The sequence below is a fragment of the Camponotus floridanus genome, unplaced genomic scaffold (assembly GCF_003227725.1).
Source record: "Camponotus floridanus strain SB8 unplaced genomic scaffold, Cflo_v7.5 scaffold58, whole genome shotgun sequence".
In the NCBI taxonomy this organism is placed as follows: Eukaryota; Metazoa; Arthropoda; class Insecta; order Hymenoptera; family Formicidae; genus Camponotus; species Camponotus floridanus.
In genome coordinates, this window is record NW_020229747.1 from 292,327 (window position 1) to 319,340 (window position 27,014).

The window sequence follows — 27,014 nt, forward strand, 5'->3', positions numbered from 1 at the left end:
TCTTTACATAACATTTTCACAAACATCTATTATTTCAAAATTATAAGATAATTATTTTTCTGATAAATGATATAAATTATTATTAATAATTAATTTTCTTTATAAATAATATAAGTAATTATAAATATAAACGTGCAATTATATGCATTAGATTGCAAAATGATTATTTCATTTAATTTGTTTGATTAACTAAAATGTGTATCGTTAAATATCTGTGTCATTCGGATGACGCTGAATATATAATGAAATCAGAGTCACAATTTTACGATATCAAAAAGCGGATTTCAATGTTAATTGCCATATATTTATTAATAATAATGTTTTAAAAATTCAACATATTTTAACATTTTGTTTATTCATTTCCGACATAGATTATCTGTTTTTGATAATAAATTTGACGAGATTTTATTGAGATAATACACAAGTACATTGATAAGCTGACGTATTATTTCATGTTATATCAAACTAGCAAATGATTAAATCTGTCGAGATATCTCGAGTGTTCAATAATTTGACCCGAATATCGATAACTGATTTTGAAAGATTGATGTGATAAAATATTTACTGGTAATTTAAAAAAGTCACACAATATGTATATGCTAGAATAAGCTAGTTCCAGAAAACTAGACAAATGTTTTTTAAATTCGACATAATGATCTAGACTATATTTTATTCCAGTCTAGCTTTGACACTATGAGTGCATGTATGTATACATGAATGGGGAAAGTGAGTACATATGTATATATGTGTTATTATATATATTCTTATGAACTTTTCCAATCATATGGATTGTAGTTAACAATAAATAATTTTGCGTAAAAATATGACATACAATATTTTACATAAATATTTAATATTTTACATAATGATTATTAGTAAAATAATTCCTTTGGAAACTTAGCAACTAAATGAGTAAATATTTTTTAACATAAAAAATATATGATATATATAATATATATATTTATTTGAGATTTCCTATAAATAAAAATAGTCTAAATATTAATAAATACTCCTTTAGCCTTTTGCTATAAATTAATAATAAAAAACATTAAAGTAAATAGAATTTTAAAACTTTTCTGGTTTCATTCGAGAATCGAAAATATTGAAGATGAATCAAGAAGCGTAAAATTTTAAATAGCTTAAATCCTTGATTTAATGGGCTTAGGTAATTCCTTCACATCTGCAAATTTATCTAATGGAATTTCGGGCATTTCCAGTATCGATGGTAAATTTAGATCTTCTTGTGGTTTCATCCAACGATTTATCCTATAAATAAATATTAGATAGATCTTAATAAACAAATTATCTTAGTAAATTGTTTATGAAAATTACATATTACTGAATATATGAAAGTTAGTTTTATATAAAAATTCCAAAATAAATATAAAAAATTTTCATTATCTTTTGAATTACTTAATAAAAATTAAAAATATAATGTATGTAAAATAATTCTATTAAAATATATATAAGGAACGACAATTATTTTACATATGTTGTAGTTTAAAACAAAGCTAGTCATGCAAATAGAATGTAGAAAATAATACCTATCGGAAATGTCAGCTGGTGCAACGCTTTGAATATCTGTCGAAAAAGTACGTTGAAGATCACTCATCGTATCGTCTCTGTTACTATCAGTGATTAGCATAGATGTTGTTAATTTATTTTCATCGCTTGGAATCATTCTAGAATTTATTATCGAATCGTTCATAATTGATGTTTCCTCTGCGATATTTTTAGGTGTTGCTTTCTGATCTTGAACAAATACTTCTCGAGATTTATCAGCCGAATAATGATTATTTGTAGGAATCTGATCGATTATTTCATCCGGATATCGATATAGTACGTTCTTTTCGTAATAATATTGTCCCGGTTTTGGGATTTTTGGCATATTGCTTTTTATCTGCTGTGCTAATGGTCTTGGAACTTCACTGGTAACTTTATATTGAGATATGTATCCGGAATGACCAGGATGATGGACCGTTTCGAGTGTTTCAGTGACGATTGTTACGCTTTGTACCTTTGTTGGCTTTGGATTGAGATTTCCGTCTTTCCCATGTATCGGAGAATTAATCGTCGAGATTTCTAACCAATATGGAGTACTGGATAATAATGGGCCATTTAAATCAGGTGATTTGATCGGATTTTTATAAGAATTATCATGTTTATACGAATCCGTAGTAGACGGTCTATTGATCGATTCTTTTGAATAAGGAGGCAATGGTGGTTGATTGTCTTTTTGATATATCGGATAATTTGTTAATTTCTGATTGAATGGAGAATTATTTGGATTAAAAGAATCGCTTTGAAGAGGCTGACTACTTTCTGTTATATAAGATGAGACATCCATCCCATTATTTGGAGTAGTTGATAGTATTTTTTGATAAATCAAAGTTGCATTGAAATATCGATCATAATTACTATGATTTGTAGGAAATAAAGTACTCAATGTTGGAGATGCACCTTTTCGATATGAAGAAGTGCTTGTTTCAGAATTCGAAATAAATCCATAAAGTCTATCTTGCAGGGAATCCTTGTTAGAATCTTTTGTCCAAAATTGAGAACTATATTCATTATTTGGCCTGTTAATCGGTGTTGTTTGATGGGAGTTGTTAATGTTATAACTTGGCGGTTTAATATTTGGTTTTTTACGATATGCATCAGGATCATCGTAATCATATGGTCTCTCAGAAGAAGGTCTCACGTGATAATTATTCGAGTTCCATTGCTCTTGATGTTGTGGCTTATTCAGATTGACCTGGTAATCTTGATTCGGTTTGTTATTTAAATTGTCATTCTGTAAATTTTCTATACCGTGCGGCTTTTGTATGCCATATGATTGATTTGGTTTTGAATCCGGTCGTAAGTTTGCTGGAGACATAAATTCGCCGTAAGCCGGTCTCTGTAATCTATACGATTCATCGTCTGGTGAGTTGGTTGCAGGTTTAGATTTATTACCTACGATAGATAGTTTCTGTCCATAGTACGCTTCGTTGTTTGATTCATAATTCGGTCGCATGGTTGTTGAAAGTTTATGTTCGTAACTTGTTTTGTGAGTATGATAAGATTCGTCGTTCGATGCATAATTTGGCTTAAAATTCGACGGCACGTTTGATGGAAGTTTAAAATTAACGTCAGGCTTCTGCGTTGATTTTTGTTTATCGCTTAATTCATAATGATGTTCAGGATTGATCAAAGGCTTTTCGTAAGTGTGCGAATCGTGATTATTATACGAGGATCCGTAATTGATTAAATAACCATCGACCTCGCGATTGGGCATCTGGGTGGTATATTTTTGCTGGAAATTCGTATAATAGGTATAGAGAGTAGGCCTCGGACTTGTGGGAGAATAATTGTCGTAAAAGACATCATCCTGCGCAAAGGTAGGGGATCTATATCCGTAAGCGAGCGGATTCGGGTTACTAGGATCGTCGAAAGCGTGAGGAACATACGGATAACTCGCCGAATGAAAACTTGTCGAATGGGGAATTGTCGTGGGTATCGGTTTCGCTTGCGGCCGATATACGGGCCGATAATTGTTTACAGCTTGATTAAGATTCGAAATTGGTTTGGTGGCAGGCTGCTGTATCTTGATGTGCGAATTGTAAATACCCTCGTTCACGAAAACTGGCGAATTCACGGCATTGTTCTGGACCACGATTGTGACATTATTGTTATCCGGACGTCCAAGCGGTCTTTTTATGATAATTTTATTTTCTTGATTAATGCTGCCTTTGAAAGGCTGAATCTTTGCTTGTTCTTGATTGCTAATCTTCCTTCTCGAATTGATATTTTCTTCTTTCGATTTCGAAATAGAATCACCTATACCGGCCTTCATCTTGTGCGATTCGTCGACGTAGCTTCTGAATTCGGACGGTCGTTCGGCCCAAAATTCGAGATCCAATTGTCCAATGATCGGATCGTCGCAGGACAGACGTCGGTTCTTCAACGTATCCGTTGCGAGAAAGACAAACGGTTGTATGGTCTCGATGCCGTCCATCGTTCGGCACAGTACTTGGGCTAGAGTGGTTCGTCTAATCTGCTGCAGCTGACCGGCAGTGAAGCTACTTTCGCTTTCACCATTCTCGTACCAAAATCGATCGCCGCGTCGAAGGTTGCTAAACTGCTGGCCGATTATGCAGGCAAAGGTTGGACCGACCAGGCCACCGGCCACTGACTTCTCCGCCAGCCCGGCCGAAAAGAGATCGATATCTTCCACCGACGAGTATAGCAATCTAAATTTCCTCGCGATTTCCGATGACATCACTCTATCGAGATCTTCGAAGTTTTTTATCGGGGACAAGCTGCAAGGCTCGCGCCATCGCACGTAAGGCGGCAGACCGTGATCCCTGCCTCGCTGGATATTGAGAGAAGCCAGATCCATACCGAATCCGAAGCCGGGTGTTTGAAAGAGATGATTCGTCATCTCCTCGGTTATGAATTCGTCTCTTCTCTGGCACGGTTGATTCACTAGCCCCAAAAGAAGACGATCGACCGATCCCGCCGTCTCCAAATTCGCCGGATTGCTAAACTCGTCGTGGATCGAGACATCTACGATAACATTTGTTTATTTAATTTTATATTAAATGTATAATATTACTTAAAAAATTTGTTTCGTATATAATTAATTATAATTATATGACGAATGTTGAGAATAATTGCATTCTCCTCGCAGTGTCTCTAAACATTTATCGCACGATTAGTAATACGTTATTATTATTATTATGCGATGCAGCATATCATATACATACATATATTTGCACCTATTAATTACATCGAATTTTGAGCGCTTCATTTAAAATTTATATCAGACGGCTCATCGTAAATGTAAATTAATTATTAATTGTAGTTTAATAATTAAGTTTATATATATATTACGCGGAATCAAATAATAAGTGCATGCTAAAAAATTTTAATTCTACTTACTATTAAATATAGGCCTGTGATTGCTGTCAAATCTGACAAAACTCTGCTGGACCAACGAGTGTCCGAATCGATAGGCCGCTGTTGAAAATGCATTTACAATTGTAGGATTTATGGTCGGATCGTATCCTTCGTAGTAATTTTTTTTGAGAACTTCCAGATCAAAAATTTTCATCACATGAGGACCTAAAATTTTTGGGTATTTTTAAAACGCTTTATCTTGTGTTACTATCGAGTAAACATAATAATTTAGAAACAAGAAGTTGTAGTACCAAGAACGATCGGCAGAAACTCTCGATAAGTTATATGTTGAATTACGGCGCCAATGATTCTTCGGGTTTCTTGAAAAAGTTTCTCATCGCTCCAATGGGAATTTAAGGCGGATAGTTCTGTAGCTATCCTATTGTGCAATCTTAGAAAGACGACGTGTAGGGATGTAAGAGCAGGCTGCTCGGTGAGACGTCCGTCACCGGCTCGGAAGCACGTCGTCGACAAGGATCCGCGTTTACACAGATCGGATTCACGTTTTGGAAGCATAGGTCGTCGCGATTGAATTTTTCCGTATTGCAACAACCCTAAAATTTCAGAGAATTTTTGTCATGAAAAATGGAGAATATTTTTGTGGAATAGATTATTTTCTCTTCTTCTCTATTATGTTGTAAAAAGAGAATTCTACTTACCGTTTCGAAATATTCTCAGACTGTCACTATGTATGGCGTTACTGCTATAAACTGTGGACGCATCCAGATAACTGGTCACTTGGGAGAGTTGTTCTCGAGCGCCGAATTTGCAGCCCTCCTTAGGAGCCGGTCCACTTCTGAGAAACTCTAAACATCTTACGCCCAGAGGACCGTAGAAGCTGTCGCGTAGATTCACTGCTATTGGTAAACACTCCGGGTGCTATCGATTTATAAATTTATTTTCTTTTACTGTATTTTCTCATAGGATATATAAAATTTCCAACTTTTTGAATGGAACGTGCAAAAATTATTATCTTGCAGTTTGACGCTGCTATTTTTATAAAGATGTATAAAATGTTGACCTCAAAACTTTATAATAGATATTCTATGGATATATGAAAAGTTATCGATGGACGTATTTATTGATTATTTTATTTATTACCATAAACTCTGGCGATTGAAAACCGACACCTCTTGGTAAACAACATTGTGGCACTGTACCATTAAATCCTCTGCTTTGACCGGTCGCTATCATATATAATAAATATAGTTGTATAAAATGGTACATGCACAATTACATTTTCAAATAAAATCCAAATATAACATTTATAGATGTAGATATATCTGTAGATAATTTTTTCCATCTCGTCTTTAATAATGTACCTGTCAAATCATGATCTACGAATTGTCCCCATTGCATTAGCATGTGAGTAACGGATGCCAAAGGAATGTCTTTACTTTCATGGACTAGACTCGAGATATCTCGCGCAGACGGGAGCGGTCTTCCATTTTTCGATCTTCTAATGCTTTGAACGCCATCATCGTATTCCGGTGGTAAAAATCTGAGTGTAACAATGACTTTTCGTGTATAATATTTTGAGAAATATTTTGTGATATTTAAGATTATTAATTGTCCTTATTGTATCGCTTATACCTCTGCATCGCAGACATCGCGGAACCCCACCAGAGATTTTGCAAGTTGTTACAGCTACCGTCAGATGTTCTGTATCTTAGACTAGCCGGTGGGCATTGAGGTGGGTCTCTTTGCGGGCATTGTTGTTCCAACAGAGTTCTTCGGTTAAACTTAGTTCGGGATAAAGGTAATTCTAATGGTGCGTTGGGAAATCTGAATAATTAGAGCAGAGGCAGACGTAAAGACTTTTCTTATATCAACACTAATGAAAATTTACTGTCACTTGTTAAAAACTTACTTTTTTAAGAACATAGCGGTACCTTGAAGAACTGCGTATCCGAATTTTGCGAGATCTCTCGCCTCCTTCGATTGATCGTTAAATGCTGCCACGTATCTCGCTGGATTGTCGCGTCCAAGATAAAGACCTATATTTTTGTTTCATCAAAAGTGATATTTATATAACAAATTTATACAAATTTATACAATATTTAACGATAGCTAGTATATTAAGAATTTTATTTTTTTGCAATAAATTTTTATTTTTTTTTTCTCTTTTTCCTTTCAATTCTTACCTAGTGAATGTAACTTGGGTTCCTGGATGTAGAAAAGTTTGTGCATGGCTTGCAATCCAAAATCTGCAGCTTCCATCAGATCGTCTTCTGCGGGTTCCCAGTTTTCTTGTTCGATGCGACTCTCGAAAGTTTGATTTCCAACTTTCGGATCAGTATTCTGTATCATCGCATTGCTCATTCGGATCAAACTTTCATTCGAATTTTTAACAAAATGTCCTTTGGTTGACGAAAAAACTTTGTCACTTTTGTTAAAATGTTTATTTATTTTTTCATCGTCATTCTGTTGTTCAAAAAATTTTACTTGCTGCGACGTGTTACTTTTAATATTGTTCAACGATTTCGGAATATTATTTTTGATATCCGCATTATTCAATGGTTCGGTTAAAGACTCTTCTTTTTGATATAACTTTATATCTTCTATTTTTTCATTGTCTTCATTTTCCTTTTCTTTTTTGACCGACTTTGCCACTGTGAAGCTTGCAGAAGTACGCGATGCGTTCAAAAATTCATGTCGAATTCCATTTCCCGTCTGATTCGTCTCTTTTGCACGAATGTACGTAATTCCGGCGGAATCCCTCGGCTGTAACACATCCGTTGCTATTCCCTTTTCTATCTTTTCCTTTAGCAACTTTTGTACATATTTCAAACGAGTTGCTTCGATAGAATACAAAGTATTTGTATCGCTTTTCTGGATGCTTGGAGTTAAAGGATTGCAGTCCGATGAAGTATTTACCCTTTTCTCCAAATTACTTGTTGATGCGAAAAGCAATTGTTCGTCTTTGTCGGAAATTTCTACTTCGTAATTTGACGTTTGATTTTTGATGTAATATTTTGCTTTATCGTTTTCTTCTCCCAACTTTGATGATAATGCGTAGGAGAGAGAAGAAAGGATGATGCTGATATAATTAAAGTAAAAATTATTTATTATAATACGATACGTGTCAAAAAAAAGTTGTTATAAATTTATATATTTATTTCTCGCTGATGTTAAATAATCTAAAGAATCGTAAATATCTATCAAAAAATCTTGACTGCAATCTAATCTAATCGATATGTCTTCAATATTATGCATTTTTAGCATTAATTTTTCGCAGTATTTCACAATACGATTTGATTTATAATGCTTTGATAAGCACGAATTTCGATATCGATCAAATAAAAAAAAGGAATACAAATAATATTTTACATTTCCTATTCGATATTGATTTGATCAAATTAATCTGCATGATTAACGAATATTTCATTTTTATGAATATCATTGCAATATTTAAATAAAATCTTTATTATCGCATATCATTTATTATGATATAGTCACGTGATAGATTCATAATTTTACAATTAGTGCATCATGATGCAGCATTAATCACTATGTAAATCGAATGTTACAACATCCTAATACTAATTATGTATCTATTTATTGCTGCTATGATGATTATAAAGTACTTGACATTTTAAAGAAGGAGGAAACTACAATATTACATTTAAAAAAGAGGGATCACGAATAAGTCGAAATATTTACTAAATGAAGCTGTCGGCATTGTGAGGCGTTAAGATCGAGAGAAATGTAACGGGATCGCGAATTGTGGAACGGCAAAGGCACACGATGAGTTAAAGAAATTATATATATATATATATATATATATATATATATATATATATATTGACCTTATTAAACTGTATTAGAAATATCTTTTCTAAAATTTTTTGACAAATAATAATTACATCAGAAAAATATGTATTTTTATAAAGTAGAGATACATTTGTATCTCATCGTTTAACAAGTGATGCACAATTCGCTTCAATTCAATCCCTGATTAAACAAGTATTAGTTGAAGAAATATATACATCATCTAATGTATATTGGTTAATTTCAAATTTGTTAAGATATAAAAAAGATTTACAAACATTGGAAAATATTAAACATTTTGCGAATCTTGAAAATGATTCACATTTTATTTAATTTGTAAATATTATTATATATATTATTATATATATTGTAAATATATACTTGCAATCATCAAAGAAATTATAAATTTCCTTAAGAATGTTTGCAAGTACATGAGCCAAGATTAAAAAATAAAAAGCAACAGACACCCTAACGACTCACAAAATTGCAAAGCGCATTTTGCGCGGTGACACGTCCCAGGCTGCATTTACAACATCCATCGATGCATACTCGTGCAAAATTCTCGCAAAGATAAAGCAAAGTGAAAACGCGAAAACAAGATTGAGAATCGGGAGAAAAACGACGAGAAAAAAAAGAAAAAACACGCGAAGACGAGGTGGCGGCCTTCTCGAGGACGGTTAACCAGGTACTAACTGGCGATCAGATCGGCCGACTGGTCTTATCCGCGAGGAAGGACGGTGCCTCCAGGCTTTGCTTTTTGTTCATCGGTGTCGATGTGTCATCATTTTTTTGTGTATTTTTACTGTTATCCGCGGCCTCTCGTTATTTCGACTGTCCGTCGTAGATCGTCTAGTGACGGGGAGAGCGGCCGCGTTCGTCCTGGATCATCTCTCGGCGGAAAGACGGGAGATGAAGCTTCCTATAATTGTGCGGTAAAATAAACGCTTCCTCGCGATATGCAAGAGGTATATACAACGATCGCGTTGACGATACAGCGAGCCGAGAAATTACACTAATTAGCGTGTCGCTCAATCGATGTTGCCTAGATTGATTACTGGTTTTACTGATTGACAAGTTTGTTCCAATACCATTCATAGTTCACATCAAAACGATATTTCCCATAAAATTGAATCATTTTCGTAGAATGATGTATTATTCTCATGTGCTTAGTATCGTTGAATAATTTTTTTGTAATGTTTATTAAGCTTTATCTTAATTCTACAATTAAGCTGGTGATGTTTGACCGATTATAGATTTTTAACAATGCTAAATTTATTTGAAAATATTTATTATAGTGCTTTATATATATTATAATAATATGATAATAAACTAAAAAGTATAAAAGCTTAGAAATAGTCTTTTATACAAAAATAATAAAGATTTGTTACATCTGTATGTGTAATAATATATATGACAAAATCTCTCGCAGATTACACCAGATTAATGCAGAATTAATTACAATTATTGAATTACCTCGTCAGTGTCTGGCCGCTTTCTCTTGAGCTTGCAAGCTCGCTATCGCTTTGCCTGTGCCATAGAGCACTTTTGCGCGGACTTGAACTCTTCTTGTAGTTGTGCTGCTTGTTCCAGAAGTAGACGACGAGCTTCCGGTGTTGCCACCGGGAGTCGTGCCCAATTGTAAAGAATTGCCCGCATAATTCGCGCCTCTGCAACTCGTGCAACCCTCTGACATCGTGTCGCTGCTGATATTCTCTCGTATTATTGTCCCGAAAATCTTCCCTAAATGAACAATAATCTCGTATAATATCAAATTTAATAAGGGACAATATTTATAGGAACTAAAAGAAAAACTAATGTCAAAGTTTTCTTAAAGAATGGTTGTGATTCCGGGTTGCCAAGTATGTATTTATTGATTTATGTGTTTTTCTATATCTCTCGTGATATTTTTCCAATATTTAATCTGCATCGCAATTTTATACGCTATAAAAAGTTTATTAAAAATTTTTATAAAGTTTCCAATATATAAATTATACTATAAAATAAGTTAATTACTATTTATGATATTTATTGTTATAATTTAGTGCTGCACATGGAGCATCTGTATTTTGAAAAAAAAGCGTATACCGACAAATGTAGATGAGAACGATTTGAATAGCAGCACCAAATAAAAGTATTAATCGTCTGAAACGGCTATAAGCATCGCATTATCGCAATATTACATGATGTAGGACACAATCATCTCCTTCAATGCCATTAATACAAGGATATTGAGCGCCATTGTATACATTATGTATATATTTATCTTTTCTTGAGGGAGACTAAAGCTTATAATTTTGCATTATTTTTATTAAATCACGACTTGTGCAATTTTTTAGCATTATTTAAATAATTTTTTTCTCGCGCTTTATTAAAAGCTTTGCATTATAATTTCGTTACCTACGATGGTGAATTAAATCCGACGATTCAATTGACAGTGATGTTGCAATTGATACAATGATCATAATTTAGAAACTCGTAAGGGTTATTTGTATTAAATTGGCTCTAGAATTTCTTTATAATAGTTTAGCTTTATTGATAATGTTGTAATAAATTTTGATAACTTTTGAAAATTAATTATAAATGACAGGTAATTAATTATAGTTGGCTAATATTGTGCAATTTTTTGCCATTTCTTCGCAATCGAAGGCATGTCAGCAGTCTGTTATAGTGCGCAGTGCGTGCTACTAACCCGCGTGCCGTTCACCATAAATCCGGGAAAATCTGGGTTAATTATACTAATAGCAAAATATACATATATGGCAAGTTTTCCTGTCGTTGACCGGAAAAGGTCGAAACCCTGCAACTTCTTGCCCGATTTGTAAATATGAATTTTATAAAGAAATATAAAGTATGATATAATAAAATTAATCGTGCTATATTTATATATTTTTTTCATAGATAATTTTATATATATATCTAAAGAAACAACTGTATAATTGATTTTCAGGACGCTCAAAAACTGGATGTATAAAAATTATTTATTTAATGGTGATGGCAAAAACTCTTTAGACGTCCAATAACTTTACGATGTTTTATTTTTATTTAATTATATATTGATTTTTACTTAAAAAATTTTCCAAGGTTATATAATAACAAGGAAAGCGATGTATAATTACGTGTTTTTACACATCTCTTTTAATATATTTTAAAATTTTGTTAATACACATTTGTAATTTTATTTACATTTAACAAATTGAAATGTAAACTACTCTTGATATCATAATATTCTTTCAACACCGTACATAAGTCACTGGAAACTTATTAAAATGGCGACAAATTATTTTAACGCGATAGAGACCAATCGATTTCTCACATTTTATCATAAGCTACTCGAGACCATGTCGCGAAATGTTGTTTGGATTTGAATTTATTTTTTCGCGGAAGTTTCGCAAAGTTTGGGGCTTTATCTTTTTGACTCGTACCGATTCGAAAAACCGCGTCGTGTGATTTTTCGCCGGACTCTTCCACTTGGTCTCTCTCAACTTGGTCTAGGACAGAGGCACGAGTTTGTAAAATCGGCAATGTTTAGCGTGTTCGCGTCCACGGCGCCGAAGGAACTGATCGGCCGTGTTCCAAATAGCCGGTTGGTAGGCTTCGCCGAACACACTCGTCTCTCTTTTCTTCTTCTTCCTCCGCGTTGTGCCACTCGTTTGTCGTCAGCGTCTTCACCATCGTCAAAATCATCGTCTTGGTCGTCGTCGTCGACGCCATCGTCCACCATCCCGTTTGTAAGGGATGAGGGCGATTAAGACGATTCGAATCGACTCCGGGTGACTTGCGAAACTTAAATTAAAGTTGTCAGTTGTATCAATACCTTTATTGAATTAGATATAAATATAGATATGAAAATTAATCCGTCTCTATTAATGGGCTGTCTTTAAAAGTTTTAAAATATTATATGAATGTAAGCAACAATCAAAGAATGACATATCCTTTTAAAAGTACTCGATAATATGATTACTTTTACGCGGCTATGACTCATAATTACGAATTCTGAAAGAGAATAAAGGAGGACAAAAGAGTCATGGGGAAAGAAAGAGAGAGAAAGAGCAGGAAATAGCGAGTAAGAAGGAGCAAAGAGGAGAATGTGCATTGTAGTGTGCGTGTGGCAGAAACTCAACTGCGATACGTAACCTTCGATTGGTAAAAATTGGAACGGCGAGCGGCCGGCCGGACCTTGTGCCCCGCATAATTCTTTCGCAACGCGGCTGCTGCACATGCACGTGCGCATTCAAGAGATCCGTCTAAAATCGAATCGGTCAACGGCGATTCTGCGAGAAGAGGGGACACGATGTGTTTCTGGGCCTTCGCGGCGCCGGAGGTTGCACGGTTCACGATACGTAAACGGGATACGAATCGGAGCACGTTGACGATTCTTATTTTTCCGTTTGAGAAATAACAGTCTATGTATGTAAGGTAAAGCGTACGATAAAATTTCGACATGTCTATTACGCACAATAAAATACTTTGCTACGAGATGCAGGATATTTCCTAGAAATACACAGGCCTTTGTCAGTAAACTGCTCCTATACGTCCGTCACGAGAAACAAGCTGACGTAATAATTTGATTGATACTTGCGTTGCGCTCATTGAATATTCTATCGTGCTCGACGTTGTTGCGTCAAAATTGCCATTAATGGAATCTGTATTGCAAATTTGTACACAAAGCGCCAGAGTGCGACGTATTCAGCGGGATGTTGGTCGTTCTTTGGCAAACATTGCGAATCTGAAATTTGAAAATATTCGAGCCGTAGAGTTGAAAGAAATGTAATCGATGAACCGAAATACCGTTACCATTCGTGATGCGAGGTGCCTTTCTTTCGTTCGTGACGTGGTGCAATTAAATATCAAAATGAATCGACTCCACGTTGACCATCTTGCTCTATCAGTATCTCGCCGCAGTGGGACAGTCAACAATGGGGTCAGCCGAAGGCAAATCCGGACTGCGGGTCAACCAATCGTGTTCGTTCGCGCTCTCAGTGTCCGTATTTTCGTGACAATAAGTATTAACTGTATACGTATACTATAGTTCCGCAATAGTATTAAATTTGCACTTCCGCAGTGACGTAGCGTCAGTTTTTTTTAAATTAAAAGTAAGCGTAAAAAAGATTGAATATCTCTGATCTAACAAACTTCATGTTCTATAATAAATAGAACAATGCATATAGATTTTTTTTTCACCATCTCTCTTCTCATTTTATATTTAATTTCTAAATAAATAAATTGATGCATACTAATCTTTTTTAAATTTTATTTAGTACGATAGGATTATTTACGTGCAATTAGCAAAATTGTGACTGTAAACTCAATCATCTATTATTATTGTAACCACTTAATAAAGCCAATGGTTTAGGAAACTTTCTCTTATTGCCCGTAATTTATGCGTTCTTCTATGCCATCTTATTGACATCATTCTATGATCAAATTTATTTTTTGTTGTACCGTTTTCATGATGTTAGCTAAAGCCATTTGTAAAGGTTTATTCGGGGGAACTTCTCGCGACGCATTCGCCGGAAGGACAGAGTATATAATCGCGTCTAGAGTGGGGAATAAATAAAGAGTAGGTGGTAGGTTCTCGGCAAGACGAGAAACAAGACGGAAGTGGGTCAGCGGGACTATCGGTCGTCGAGGGTCCGGGTTCTCGTTTCGTTTGCACTCGTTTGATTTGCCGGAGGTGATGATGCTGGGTAAAACTGGATATAAGTTGTTCCAGAAAAGATAATAATTGATGGAGGCGGTAGAGTAAGTTTAGTTTGAAAAAAGAATTGGCGAATTAAGTGGTTTATTTATTTTTTTATTATTTTTATTAATTTTATATATATATATATATATATATATATATATAATTTATTTATATAAGGCTTTAAAAGAAAGATTGTAAAATTTACATCATATAATTCACAATTAGACATATAATTGTATCTCTTTTTCACGCTGGTTGTATAATGTATAATATAATAATATATATAAATTGTAAAAAATTAAAAAAATTGAAAAATTCGAAATGGAAGAAAAATTGTGCTTTCATATTTATCGGTTTTTACCTTTCAAACGATACATCACTAGGATATGATGAATAAATTTGATCGAGACAAATAGAATATTATGTTTTATTTTGGGCGCTTCCGTCGTGATACATTGTCCCCTACAAAAAAAAAAGGGAAAAAATCCAGTCGCAACAGAAACGAAGCCATCTTTTCTATACAAACATCAATTCGCTACTGTACATAATTACTCGCATACGCGATACATCACAAATGGCGCATTAAAGTGACATCGCGTACAAAAATTTCATTTCAGATTAGGAAGGATGGACGGGATGGGGGGGCAGCAAATGGGGGCAGAGGAGAATGTTTTCGTTTGAAGTTCAACTAATTAATTCATATCGCCATCGCATAGGCACAGCTATAATACATCACGATGAGTGGGTCGCGTGGAAATGAAATTTTTAGTATAGTTTCTTTCGTTCAAAATAATCTCTCTCTAATTTTTTTTCCGTACATGCACAATCACTCTCTTTTTCTCAAAATATTTACAAATATTTCATTCACGTTCGCTTCTTTATTAGCTCGGCGCATCTCTTACTCTCCCACTTCCTATATCGTAATACTTATATGCTAACGGTTATTTTACATTCAACATCGATAGACACCCACGTAGTGCTAATAAAATTTTTATCATTGTTTCAATCGAACAAAAACGAGCATTTGCTTCTAGCTTAATACATAATAGGGAAAAATAAACGCAATCGTTTACATGGTTAAATCAATGCACCGCCAATTACGCTAGCTCTTCTAGAGATCAATCAGCTTAGTAGATTAAAGTACAAAGTTTACTCAACTCCATTATTATATTTCCTATGATATCAAAGAAAGAGAGATACATCTATGTTTTTTCCATCACACTTTTTTTGCTTATGACATTAACATTTTAACCAAATTAGCGGTGTACAGAATTACCTATGTAATTGGCGAAACACGCTCTGCCCCTAATAATTCGTCGATTCTTTCGTCATCTTATCGATAAAAAAATATGTGCACCATGCATCTTCATTAAATGCAAATGGCCCCTTGGTGCACGATACTACTGCTCAATAAGCATGATATATTCGAGAAAATGTTCGAATATATAATAATAGTTAAATATATACATATATATCGAATCTGCGACGTGAAGGACGGATTTCACGATAGACATCTGTACAGACATGGAATAAAGTTCTTCGCTTGACAGATCGATATTATGCAGGCGAGCGAAATAAGAGAAATACGAATTTACATTTGACATGCTACTGTGCATCTTGAAATTATTTATGTCAATTCTTTGCTCTATCCAAACAGTTTGTTTTTAATATATTATTTTTTGCTTCGTTTCTCTCCATCTTTTTCTCTTATGTTAGAAAGAGAGAGAATCTATACGAATATCTATATATCAATATATATATATATGCTACATTAATTAATTTTGTCATTAGATTATATACGAAACGTGCAACGCGATCGCGAGACATTTGAGAAGTTTCGTCGCGTATAATATTGTGCAGTAATATTGTGCGGTTTTGGGGGAATATATGTATATTCAGCGCAAACCACTCTACACTATGGTAGTTATTATTCGATCGGTTAATTGGGTACACGTTGGACGTTATCGTAATGCTGTTTCTTTCAATTGGATATTTATTTCGTTACATGTCAGGCGACGTGTCTGTTATAGTTTTTGAAAATTTTACTAAATTTTATCTTTTATATAACAACGAAATATTTAATTTTTTTTTCTTTTGATTAAATGTTTCTCTTCAGGATAAATCTAATTGCCTACGCCTGTTGAAATTTTCTTCGTATAATTTTGTTGTATTAAAATAAAACAAATGTACATTTCATTGACAAGTGCAGAATATGATTATAACACACGAAACACATTTATATACATATATGCATTAGAGTGTTTAATTAAACAAATGTTGTAAACTAAAACAAGAAAATACGAAAAAATTTTTTGTCTTTAAAATAAAATAGCGGTATTAATAATACTCTTGTTCTATTATATACAACAGTCTATAAGCCTCTTCTCATTTTAATTATACTAATATCTAACTATATAGCTAATTCTGATAGATTACTCGCTGCTTTAAATTTCGAAATATTTTCCAACTAAAATCTTATACTAATTTTCTCTTCTTTTTCTCTGTTTATTTTATATATATATATATATTTTGTATATAATATTTCTTTTACAATCGTTTTTGTCAACAAAATTTATCGACATTCTCCCTCAAAAAATTGATTTCGGGCTATTCTAAAATACACATTTTTTCCTCTAATTGTAAGCCATCTTACGACAACGCTACCAGACTTTAGGAACTTTCATATTATTCTATCTTGAATATTCTGAAAAAAAATGCATTGTGTCAGACTGTATGCCACATATCGAGAACGCACTCGAAATTATTTTATTTCTTTTGTCAGAGCCTGGTAACACTGGATCTAATCGTAAGCAAAAAGTATCATATGCAATATGATAATAACACTTTGTCATATATTAGAACCTAAAATATATTCTTTTAGAGGCATTTCATATATATAACTTTAATAGTATAAATATAAAACTTTCACTGAGTCAAAAAGTTATATGTATATATAATTATCCTTATTAATTCAAAGTATCCAAGTATTCTTCTATTGCATTTTCTTTGCACCAAAAGGCCCTCCCATATTTCGTTACGACAAATTATACTTGGACACAACGAACTACGATATAAGGAACAATGAGATCTCTCAACCAGCTTGCTCGCGTATACTCTTGACAATATGCATATATCGAATAAAACATTGAGATCGGTACAGAAAATATAACAGTATGTCTCGAGTATTATTCATTCCTTTACAACTAGCTAACATTCGAAGAATATTATAGATCGTGCTTGAAAGTTTAAGAATTCCAAAATCGGAATGTACACGTCGCCTAAAATAGGATAAACTCCCATTTTATCGATCGGAGAAATGTTTATCACATTTGTAACGATTCCTCCAAGTTGTCTATGTTGCTATATCTCATGTTATATTCAATTATTTATATTTTTATTTCTGATTTATTATATTTTTATATCTTCAACGCTCTAGTGATTATTTCAGTAAAGCATTTATTTTTAACAAAGTATATTAAAAAATAATCGTGTGGCAAACAAAATTGAAATATTTTCTCGAAAAGAATATTATTTCGTCTATGAAAAATAAAAAGTAATTTTTAAAAAGCTTGTTAAATCTATTGTCTAGTGTCTAAAATTATTTATTTAAGAGGCCAAGCATTCTTTATTGCGCGAATAAAATAAATTGATTCTTTCACATAATGTGACTCAGTTACATGCATTAGAATGTATCATAAGTTGAAAAAAAATTTAGAGAAAAAATATTTTTGGCTTATGTGTGGGGCGTTATGTAATTTAAAAAAATATTATTTTCTTTTAAATAATTATTCCCACTTATTCACTGAAATATTTTTCCTTATTGGTAGTGCCGTTGAAGATGTACGACCCAAGTCGTTTTACGTGAAATATTCTGTTCATAATCGTTATTAAGAAGTTACACACGCGTTTATGCATGCATGTATCGAAATTTAATTAACACAATAGTAGACAATAAATCATTAACTTTTTCTCTCTCTTTCTTCCCATTCAAAACTAGCGCTTTATTTGTGCTATAAGTACGCGGTATGCTTACTACTGTGCTCAAGAGCAGCAAGAACGTCTTGTTTCTGTCTGACATATAGTCGTCCCTTTTTCCATGGATTTTGCAATTGAAGCGGCTTAAAATCGTCCCTTAAGCAACGTTCCCGCGCACCGATTACGGCAACTAAGCAGAAATTTGGTAGCTCATCGATCGTATAGGTAGGCCCATTTTGACCTTTTAGAACCACCGCCATGTTTAACTGTTTAACAACAAGTTCCACAACTTCGCGTGCTGTAGTCCTTGGTGTTACGTGTAATTTCAAACTGGTGCCAGCTGCTAAGCCAGTCTCGTAGGCCGCGTAAACCTGTAATACAATATTACAAGATACATTTCTTGTATTTTTTTCTTCTAATAATATACAAATTGACATGATAGAGAAAAAGAATTAATAATTAACAGATGCAACAATCCCGAATAAAGAGTGTGTATCTGTAAATGCATTCGTAATTTAAACAGTAAAATCATTTAAACAGTAAAATTGTTCGATTATATAAAATGTCATATAAATATCAAGGTATAAGCTACGTATGTGATACATGGCGTGTCTGAAAGATTTTGGTACCAAGTGAAAAAAATATACAAATGCTATAAAAAGATACTTAAAATTTATTGAATATCTTTTTCATAAGATTGATACTTTTTACAATTCATTCAGTTTCCCAATATTATAGACACACCTTGTATTTAGAGGCACATTAAAAAATGCTATATATTCAAGCTGTAACAATAATGATATAAAACACGATATGACATAGAGAATATCATATATATTCTTAATATTATACAACTCGTATTTTTGTGCAATATTCTTTTACGCGACGTATACTATTGCAACACACTACATACAGATATAATTGATCTCCAAGTAGCTATTGAAAAGTATAAAACAGTCATAATGAATCCTTCATGCCGCACTGATTTTGGCACACTAAGCATAATATTTAAGCATAACCGAGCAGAGCAAGCGTTGAAATTTGGCGCCTTACTCAATATGTCCGCTACATCGGTTTGCACTAGAGGACCAAGCGAGCAGTTTTTAATTATAATCGGGTTAGACTTGTGTTCCCTAGGAAGGAGAAATATCATTTATAAATCGCACGAGTGTGCAGAGAAATATTAATGTTGCTGAAAATTAAACGTTGCACCTATGCTAAATACGCTTATGTAGAATTTCTCATCGACAGTCTGAGATATGAAAGAATTGAGAAAACCTACTTGAAGAATGCCTGGCAGAGGTGCCGGCATCATTGTCGCCTCCTCCTTCTCCTCGTCTAAATTATCCTGTGGAACGGTGGCCATCGCCGCGACGCTCGCAGTCGGTTTGGACGTTTTAACTTTGACCGAATGACCGGCTTTCAAGCAGACGCTCGAGTTCGTCGTAGAGTTGTCCTCGCTGCTCAACGAATGTAGACTGTCGGAATTGGTGTTGCTCACAGATACGCTAAGCAGACTCGTGGTGTTTGTCATCGCCGTGGAGACACTCAATAGCGAGCCGCCGTAAAGGATGGGCTTAATGCTCATTAGCGGACTAGTGCTGGCTGATGCCGAAGTAGTTATCGTGGCGGAGCGATTTCGCGGGCTATGTTTGTACTTGGTGAGGATTAGAGTGTCCTCGGACTTGGAGGGCGGCAGCCGCGTATTTTGCAGCGGCATCAGATGATTGGTGCTGCTCGCGGTCAGATTGCTTAGATTGCTGTTGCTGCTCATCGGCACGCACAATGATTTCTGCGGTTCCGACGTCGTCGAGGCATTCGAGGTGTTGCTACCCTTGCGTACGTATTGTCCGCTGGGCAGCTGTTGTTCGCTCTTGCTGAATTCCGTTGTGAGAAGATTCGAAGCGGAATTGGATAGATTCGGTCCCGGCCAGCTACCTCGGCCGGGGCTCGATTTAACGAGCTTAGGATCTCTAGGTGGTAATTGTAACAAACTTCGCTTTAGACTATTATTGTTGCTGGCGTTGTTCTTGTTTCTGTCTAAACTGAGCAGATGCTTCATGGATATGCCAACGGTTTGCGACGCAATCTGCGAAAAAGTATTAAATAGCAAATTAATACTAACGGCAAATGATAATCGAGATGCAAATTTATGAAAGTATCGATAATTACGTTTTGTTGAGAGGAGCCGCGATCTCTCGCGAAAGTTATAACGTCGATTAGCCACCTGGCACCCTTCCATACCGTGTTCATTTGCGACTGGAGGTCTTGCAATCTCGCCAGTTTATCCTTCGCAACGCTCAACTCTAACGAGCTGAAGGCCTCTCTGTGATTATGCTGGGCCTGTGCCGTGTCCAGTTCCAAGATGCAGCTGAGCCTCGAGTAACGATTGATCACGTCTTTTTGATACGTGTTCAGGTGCACCATCTCAAAGACCTGAATGGGCAACGACAGGAGATCACCGCGTTGTAATAGGATCTCCCGCGTCCCTGGCACGCAACAAGCGGTTTCGGCGGGTGGCACGGTGATGAGAAACGATACGTCGTACGTCAGCTCGATCACCTCGGCGTCGTAAAGTCGATGTACCAAGGAATCCTCCGGACTGATCTCCATATAATTGAACAGTCGTCGTGCCGTCGCGGCGACCAGATCGACGAACAACTTTTGCTGCTCCGTGCCTTGAGCCTCGTTCGTCACGTTCTCCTTCTCTTCGGACTCCTTCACGGAAGAATCGGACATGCAGATGCGCGTTACTCTTTTCAGGTAGTCCCACTCGTCCCTTAACAGAAAATACAATAGGTAATTGCGACGCGCGACCGCGGTGCTTTCCCTTTCGAGATAAGAATATGCTTACGCGGATACGTGTGGATTATCGCGAATCTTGCAGTGCGGCAACACATTCGGAGATTTCGTCGGGACGACGACCTGTATGAGATCCACGCTGCTCTGCATCTTTAGATAACCGAGGTATAATCCTTTGGACAATTTGATACTGCTGACTTGATGATATGTTATTTGTTCTTGTATACTGGCCATCAAGATATCGGCAACGTTACTATCCTCGTGCGTTATGACTTTCTTTATGACTTTGCTGAGCGGTAACCATCGGCTGTTTAATACGGAAATCAGTTTTGCTGATTTTATGTAATTCACCGTCGAAAATACCAAAGTGCCTTGAATGTCTCTGACAGGTTTGTGATATAATTGCCCAAGATCTTGTATGCACAGCGCAGCCTACAACGCGCATCGAAACGTTATAGAATATTTTTGATATTTTAATCGAATTACAGTGAATTTTAATAATATATTAATATACTGTACCTGCATCTGAGCAGCAGCTTGAAGCAACTTTATTCTAAAGTGATTCGTCGAACTGCTGTGACTCTTTTCCATGTCTTGTCGGAGGGATTTAACGTCGTCCCAGGTGCAGGCGACTTTCATTAGCCAATGAAAATCGTTATAAATACAACTGGGATACGTCTCGTCGATTTCGATTACGGGTAAGAAGTCCTCGTTGGTAACGAGGACTTTGTCTTCGTGGTAGAGCAGACACGCGAGAAATACTCCTCGCCTGAGATTCTTTTGGAATTTACTCGTCGCTGTGAAGAGTTGTTTTATCGTCGTCTTCTTTTTGTGATTTCGCCTCTGTACCGCCGGTGTCTCTTGCGTGTACTCTGGTCGTCTTATATCGGTGAAGAGCGTATTTAATTGTTCTAATCGTCCCGCGAACCTCGGCACTCTGCCATCTATGTCCCTCCAACCTTTAAGAATCGTCATAAATATATGTAAAATCAAATATATGCGCCCTAGGATACAATGATAAATTGAGTCAATGTATTTGTACCAAGTGTCGGTGCGACAATAACGTAAATTTTACTTACTGCTAGGTGTAACATGCGCAGGTGTCGAATTCCTAAATCTGCTGTAGCCCTTCAAATTTCCAGCAGCAGCGCGAAAATAATATTTTTGACCCTGAGTTAGATCCTCGATACGACATTCTCTCTGCTTCATGTCCAAGACTTCCCTCTCGTCGCAAATAACAGAAAAGTCATCGTGCAAACTCCACTGAACCTTAAACTTGGTGCAAATCGGAGAATCGTGCGAGTCTGGTTCCTGAAACCTGATTGTTACCGAAGTCGTTCCGGTAACATCGATCGCAACCAGAAACGGCATGTCGGGGGGTCCTAAGATATCCAAAATGACACATTTATATTATACCTAATTGGAGCAAAAATATTTCTTACAAATTTATTATATACTACTGCAATACCTTTTGCAGATTTAAATTAAATGTCTCAAACTCACGCGCTTGGTCGAAACCCAATAACATTTTTCTGAGGGCCCTGGCTCTTCTTTCCCATAGGGCAAGCTGCTTGTCTTCCGTACTGCCGCTGCATCCCGTGAGATTATTATGTTGCGCGGAAAAACTAGCCCTGTGGATGCTCGGTGGCTCCAATAAAGTCGCACTGCTGCCGGAAGTACCGCCGCCGAGTTCTTGAACTCTGTGTTCCGCTTCCGAGAGTAATGACGCCAAATGACTTCCCAAGGACTCCGGAGACTTAACTGCGTCAATAAAATTAATGATCATGTGCAAAACAGCACTTAAAATTAAATAGTCGGATCAAATTTAATCAAATGTAAGCATATTTTAAAATCGATGCATTATCAATGTATGTTTCTTGAAGCAAGGAAAAGTGTCACGTATATAGATATTTAAATCGAGTTTGTCACGTTTTAACGATAATTATTGTCGCAATAATATATTGTTTCTCGCGTAATTATTACGCGTTAATTAAAATATTGACATTGCAATCGATCATTGCAATATCATCGCAGTATCTTGCTGCAGTATGCGATCTTGATGCAAGATCATACGACTTTGCCACGATTAATTGGGAGTCCAGTTACAACTATAATTACTTTTCAGCATAAAGCAGACAGTGCAGAAATTAATGAAAAGGAGATGCACGGGAATTGCATCGCTTAGAGTAATACATTTACTGCTTCGCGCGTATTAAACGTTAGCCGAGTTAAATTTTATCCTCTCCCGATTTGCAAGAATTCGTCACGGATATTTCTGAAATTAATTTGGAAGAAGAGTATCCTTATTTCTACTCTATATTTCATTTCTCAAAAGGACTTGGTCTGCTAATGATGCGTCATCGTACTGAAACGCTAACGAGCGTAACGGGACAAATTAAGAGATGAAACTTTCACAAAGATGAAGATCGAGTTGCTGATTTAATAACGTGAGATTTCCCTTGGGATCTCACTTGGCATATACAAAATTTATTTTCATCAACTTTTATCCTTTTAAAGTATTTTATCCTTTTTCTCAAAATCATAAAACGATAACCGAGTGATGCTTATGATGCAGTAAATCTACGACACATTCTCAAATATTTATACCTCTAATGGGGTCTGCAAATTTATTGATTTTTCAGACATATCGCACAAGTCTTATTGTTGCAATTTGATATAAAAACCGAATAAAAAAGCTTTGGGATTTATCGCATGTAGTTTTATCATGCGCGTGGGATATTCAATAAAAGCGTATTTTTATTCGTATTTATAGTCTGTATCTTTGCATTTACGGTTCATACGTATGTTTAGCTTAATGGAGCACACGGAAGTGTGCGTTGAAAAATGTTTAGACGCTACTACAGATTTTGCAATTACACGTTCCATCGTAATTACGCTGCACTTCGATATATCGGATAAAGAGGGACGTTATTAAAAACGTTACGAAAAAAGTGCTGTCTCCAGCTTCCGCTTTTTTTTTATACATCTTGTTCTTTATTTTTATTCGTTGCAACGCAATAAAGCTCGACGGCATTTTTATTAGAGACTACGGAATCGTAATTGGAATCGCCCGCGACCCGATGATTTTCTTGAGCTTTTTTTTCGCGCGGTAAAGGCCAACCGTTTCGCGGGAAAGCGGAAAAGCGATTTTTCGCGAAGCTTCGGATCAACGGGATTCGTCACGATTCGTCGTTCGTAACGAAGTTCGCGCTATGCGGCGTGAAATTTGTAATTGGATTCGATTGTACTTACATTGATTTCCTTCCTGCGCACCGAACGCAACCAGCATTTTTGCCAGCGGCCTGTTGTTGCTAAGTACAGCAACATCCAGTGGTGACAAGCCGTCGCTATTAACGCTGCAAATAAAACCGTAAATAATAATAGTAATACTTATTTTTAGATTTCTATTAAAAAAGGATAGATTAAAATTTATAGCGCTGAAAATTTATAGCGCTCGAGATAATTTTAGAATTTTCCGCCAATTTCTTTTTTTTTTACATTTTATCTTAAGCAAAGCCCGTGTTGTTTCATAATTTTAAACGGCATTGCATACAATATTAAGCACGTAACTTTATTTCAACTTTGCATCGCGTACTATTCACGGTAAATCTAATATTAAAAATAAAATTGAAAAGTAGTTGCATAATTTCCACTTTGCATCACGTTAAAGCGAGATTTTCGTAGAATAAAATAGCTTTATAAAACTTTTGGTAACGTTTATAAGGCGTTAGAAGACCGATAAAGAATAAAATGTACGCGAGCTTCCTCTCTTCCTGAATTATAAATCGATGTCATGATATCTCGCTTTTTTTCTCTCTATATATATTTACTTGGCAATTCGGCCCGTTATTTGCTTCATCCAAACGGAAAATATTCGCTTTAGCCAAGCGGAAAATCGTCGGACTAATGAGATTTATTTTAAAACATTAAATTATTCTCGTCTACTTTGCTTCGAATTACTTGTAAGCGTAAAGGAGAAAAAAATAAATATATTAACGTTATAAGGTAAAATAAATGTCAATTAAATGAATTTCAGTAATAAATTACTTGTATAACCTTTTCTGCTGCTCACTGCTCATTGATTATTTTAATTTTGTAAACATTTTTCTATTAACTTTTGTTTGTACCGGATATTTTTAAATAAAGGACAAATTGGATTTATCATATGCAAAGGAATCGACTGTAATAAAATTTATTCTTAGATTTTTGGATCTCTAGTATAAATTATTGTTAAATATTACGCGTAAAGTATTAATGTGCTATACAAAATACATATTACATAATAGCGCCACAGGCAACGCTATGAACACACGATATATGGTAAGCGACAAATCCGTCGACAATTGTTCGCCGGAAATAGAAGTAAACGACAATTTTCCGCAATTATCACACGCGACTAGTTATGAAAAACTTTTAAAAGCTTTAAAGCGCAACGAGGAGCACGCGTCGCCCGTCAGATTAAAGAGGTTCCTGCTAATTTGCGACACATTTTCATTCACAGACAACAGTGTAATTTAACACGTTTTAGATTGACAACTTAATTAAACTAATAAAAAACTGCTAGCTTTCAGACCTGATAGAAAAATAATTATGCGCGTTGTGAGAAGTGATTAAAATAAAAAGAAATGTTTTGTTTCATTCATCAAAAAATTACATAATGATTTTCTCTTTTTCTTTGAATTTCCCTTGGATCATAGATTACTTATAGATTACTAATGCGCCAAAAAAGTACATAAATGCAACAATTACTTTTGCTATATCTTGTCTATAATTCAAGGTGACCTGGATCTCTCGAGATCAACCAAGATTCATGTCGAATTGAATCGAAATGTTAGTTCTATGCTAGTTGAACAATTTCCTAATGGCGCGATTGACCGGTGCGCTTGAAAACTTTCAACCCGTATATTCGATTAAAACTCCTTGAAGAAATGTGCACCTCAAGTAAACGGCTTCTAGGTCGCGCGTGTGCTTCTTTGAAGGTAAATAGAATCGACTGAATTCTTTTTGACTGTCGCAAGGTATTTTACAAGTCTTTAACTTTTGTACATCGATATAAAAACTAAATATTTAATTATTTAAAATAAGAATACTTAATTATTTTCGGGCGACTTTAATAATTTACGTATCTAGATTTTTCAATAATATAATTAAATATTTACGTGTCGGATAAAATCGTGTCATTTGCATTAGAAATAATAGTTTCTTTTTTTCTTTCATTTTTTAAGATTAATTAATTACTTTGAGTAAAATTTGTATATTTACTGCTATAAATAAACTCACCTATTTACATCTACATCGGTAGACTCCAAAATAGTCCTCGCCTTATCCAAATGGCCATGTTCCACAGCCGCAAATAGAGCTAAAAATAAAAAAACGATAATGATTTCAATTATCCATTGTAAGTAAATTTGCTAAGACAAAACAAGTTTGATGAAAATGAAGAGAAATATAAATAGAAAATAAAAAATTATAAAAAGAACAAAAATACCATGCAAGTGTATGTTGAGGGATTGTGCCGAGAGAGGATTTATATGTATCGACGACAGATTATTTAAATGTTGGGGCTGTTGTTTCTTCTTGCCGAAACCCTCCAGGAACTCCATCCCTTGCAACGAATGTAACTCTGTGCGAATGTAAAAAAAAAATAATATGGATTAAATAAATAATATGAATTAACTAAAATTATCAAAAATATTATATATTGTAAATGCAGGTAAATAAACGAATAGAAATATAAAATTAACAAGGTAATAAAATTTAAGAGAGAAAATAAAAAATCACGAAAAAGATTTCTTATATGTGATTTATCAGATTTATTTTTCTATCTTTCACTTTTGTCGGA

At 35.0% G+C, this 27,014-nt stretch overlaps 2 protein-coding genes and 1 long non-coding RNA gene across 8 annotated transcripts in view; 1 reads left to right on the plus strand and 2 right to left on the minus strand.

The window, feature by feature from the left end:
* LOC112639334 overlaps positions 1–27,014 on the plus strand; it is a 78,613-nt gene that overhangs the window by 1,309 nt on the left and 50,290 nt on the right. The gene's annotated exons all lie outside the window — the stretch shown is intronic.
* On the minus strand, positions 1,077–10,447 carry LOC105256885. The gene is made up of 11 exons (XM_011267156.3): positions 10,186–10,447; positions 7,086–7,981; positions 6,812–6,938; positions 6,535–6,726; positions 6,264–6,442; positions 6,043–6,128; positions 5,601–5,820; positions 5,193–5,495; positions 4,924–5,106; positions 1,545–4,548; positions 1,077–1,266 (listed from the first exon to the last, which is right to left on the minus strand). Exons 2-11 carry the CDS (start codon positions 7,261–7,263, stop codon positions 1,140–1,142), a joined length of 4,599 nt encoding a protein of 1,532 aa, XP_011265458.1. The 5' UTR covers positions 7,264–7,981; positions 10,186–10,447; the 3' UTR covers positions 1,077–1,139.
* The window catches only part of LOC105256887, a 72,451-nt gene continuing 63,382 nt past the window's right edge, over positions 17,946–27,014 (minus strand). The window contains exons 3-13 of one of the 5 annotated variants that reach the window (XR_002192806.2): positions 26,661–26,795; positions 26,453–26,531; positions 24,425–24,528; positions 22,676–22,933; positions 22,252–22,554; positions 21,692–22,131; positions 21,225–21,604; positions 20,543–21,149; positions 19,653–20,459; positions 19,424–19,503; positions 18,654–18,741 (exon numbers count right to left, since the gene is read on the minus strand). Coding sequence is in view for 4 of the 5 variants with exons in the window: in XM_011267157.2 (XP_011265459.2) it covers positions 18,406–18,741; positions 19,653–20,459; positions 20,543–21,149; positions 21,225–21,604; positions 21,692–22,131; positions 22,252–22,554; positions 22,676–22,933; positions 24,425–24,528; positions 26,453–26,531; positions 26,661–26,795 (3,449 nt within the window). In the remaining variant the exon portion in view is untranslated. Of the gene's footprint in view, positions 18,742–19,423; positions 19,504–19,652; positions 20,460–20,542; positions 21,150–21,224; positions 21,605–21,691; positions 22,132–22,251; positions 22,555–22,675; positions 22,934–24,424; positions 24,529–26,452; positions 26,532–26,660; positions 26,796–27,014 lie in introns of all 5 variants that reach the window. The other 4 variants (XM_011267157.2, XM_011267162.3, XM_011267163.3 and 1 more) reach the window with 4 other exon arrangements.

Bases quoted from the DNA above. Each gene is read 5' to 3' on its own strand.
- LOC105256885 (XM_011267156.3), bottom strand. From the start codon at position 7,263: ATGAGCAATGCGATGATACAGAATACTGATCCGAAAGTTGGAAATCAA. The intron at 6,939-7,085 runs GTAAGAATTGAA...ACAAAAATATAG, and splicing joins ACCCAAGTTACATTCACTAG to GTCTTTATCTTGGACGCGAC. The intron at 5,496-5,600 runs GTAAGTAGAATT...CTGAAATTTTAG, and splicing joins TCTGAGAATATTTCGAAACG to GGTTGTTGCAATACGGAAAA.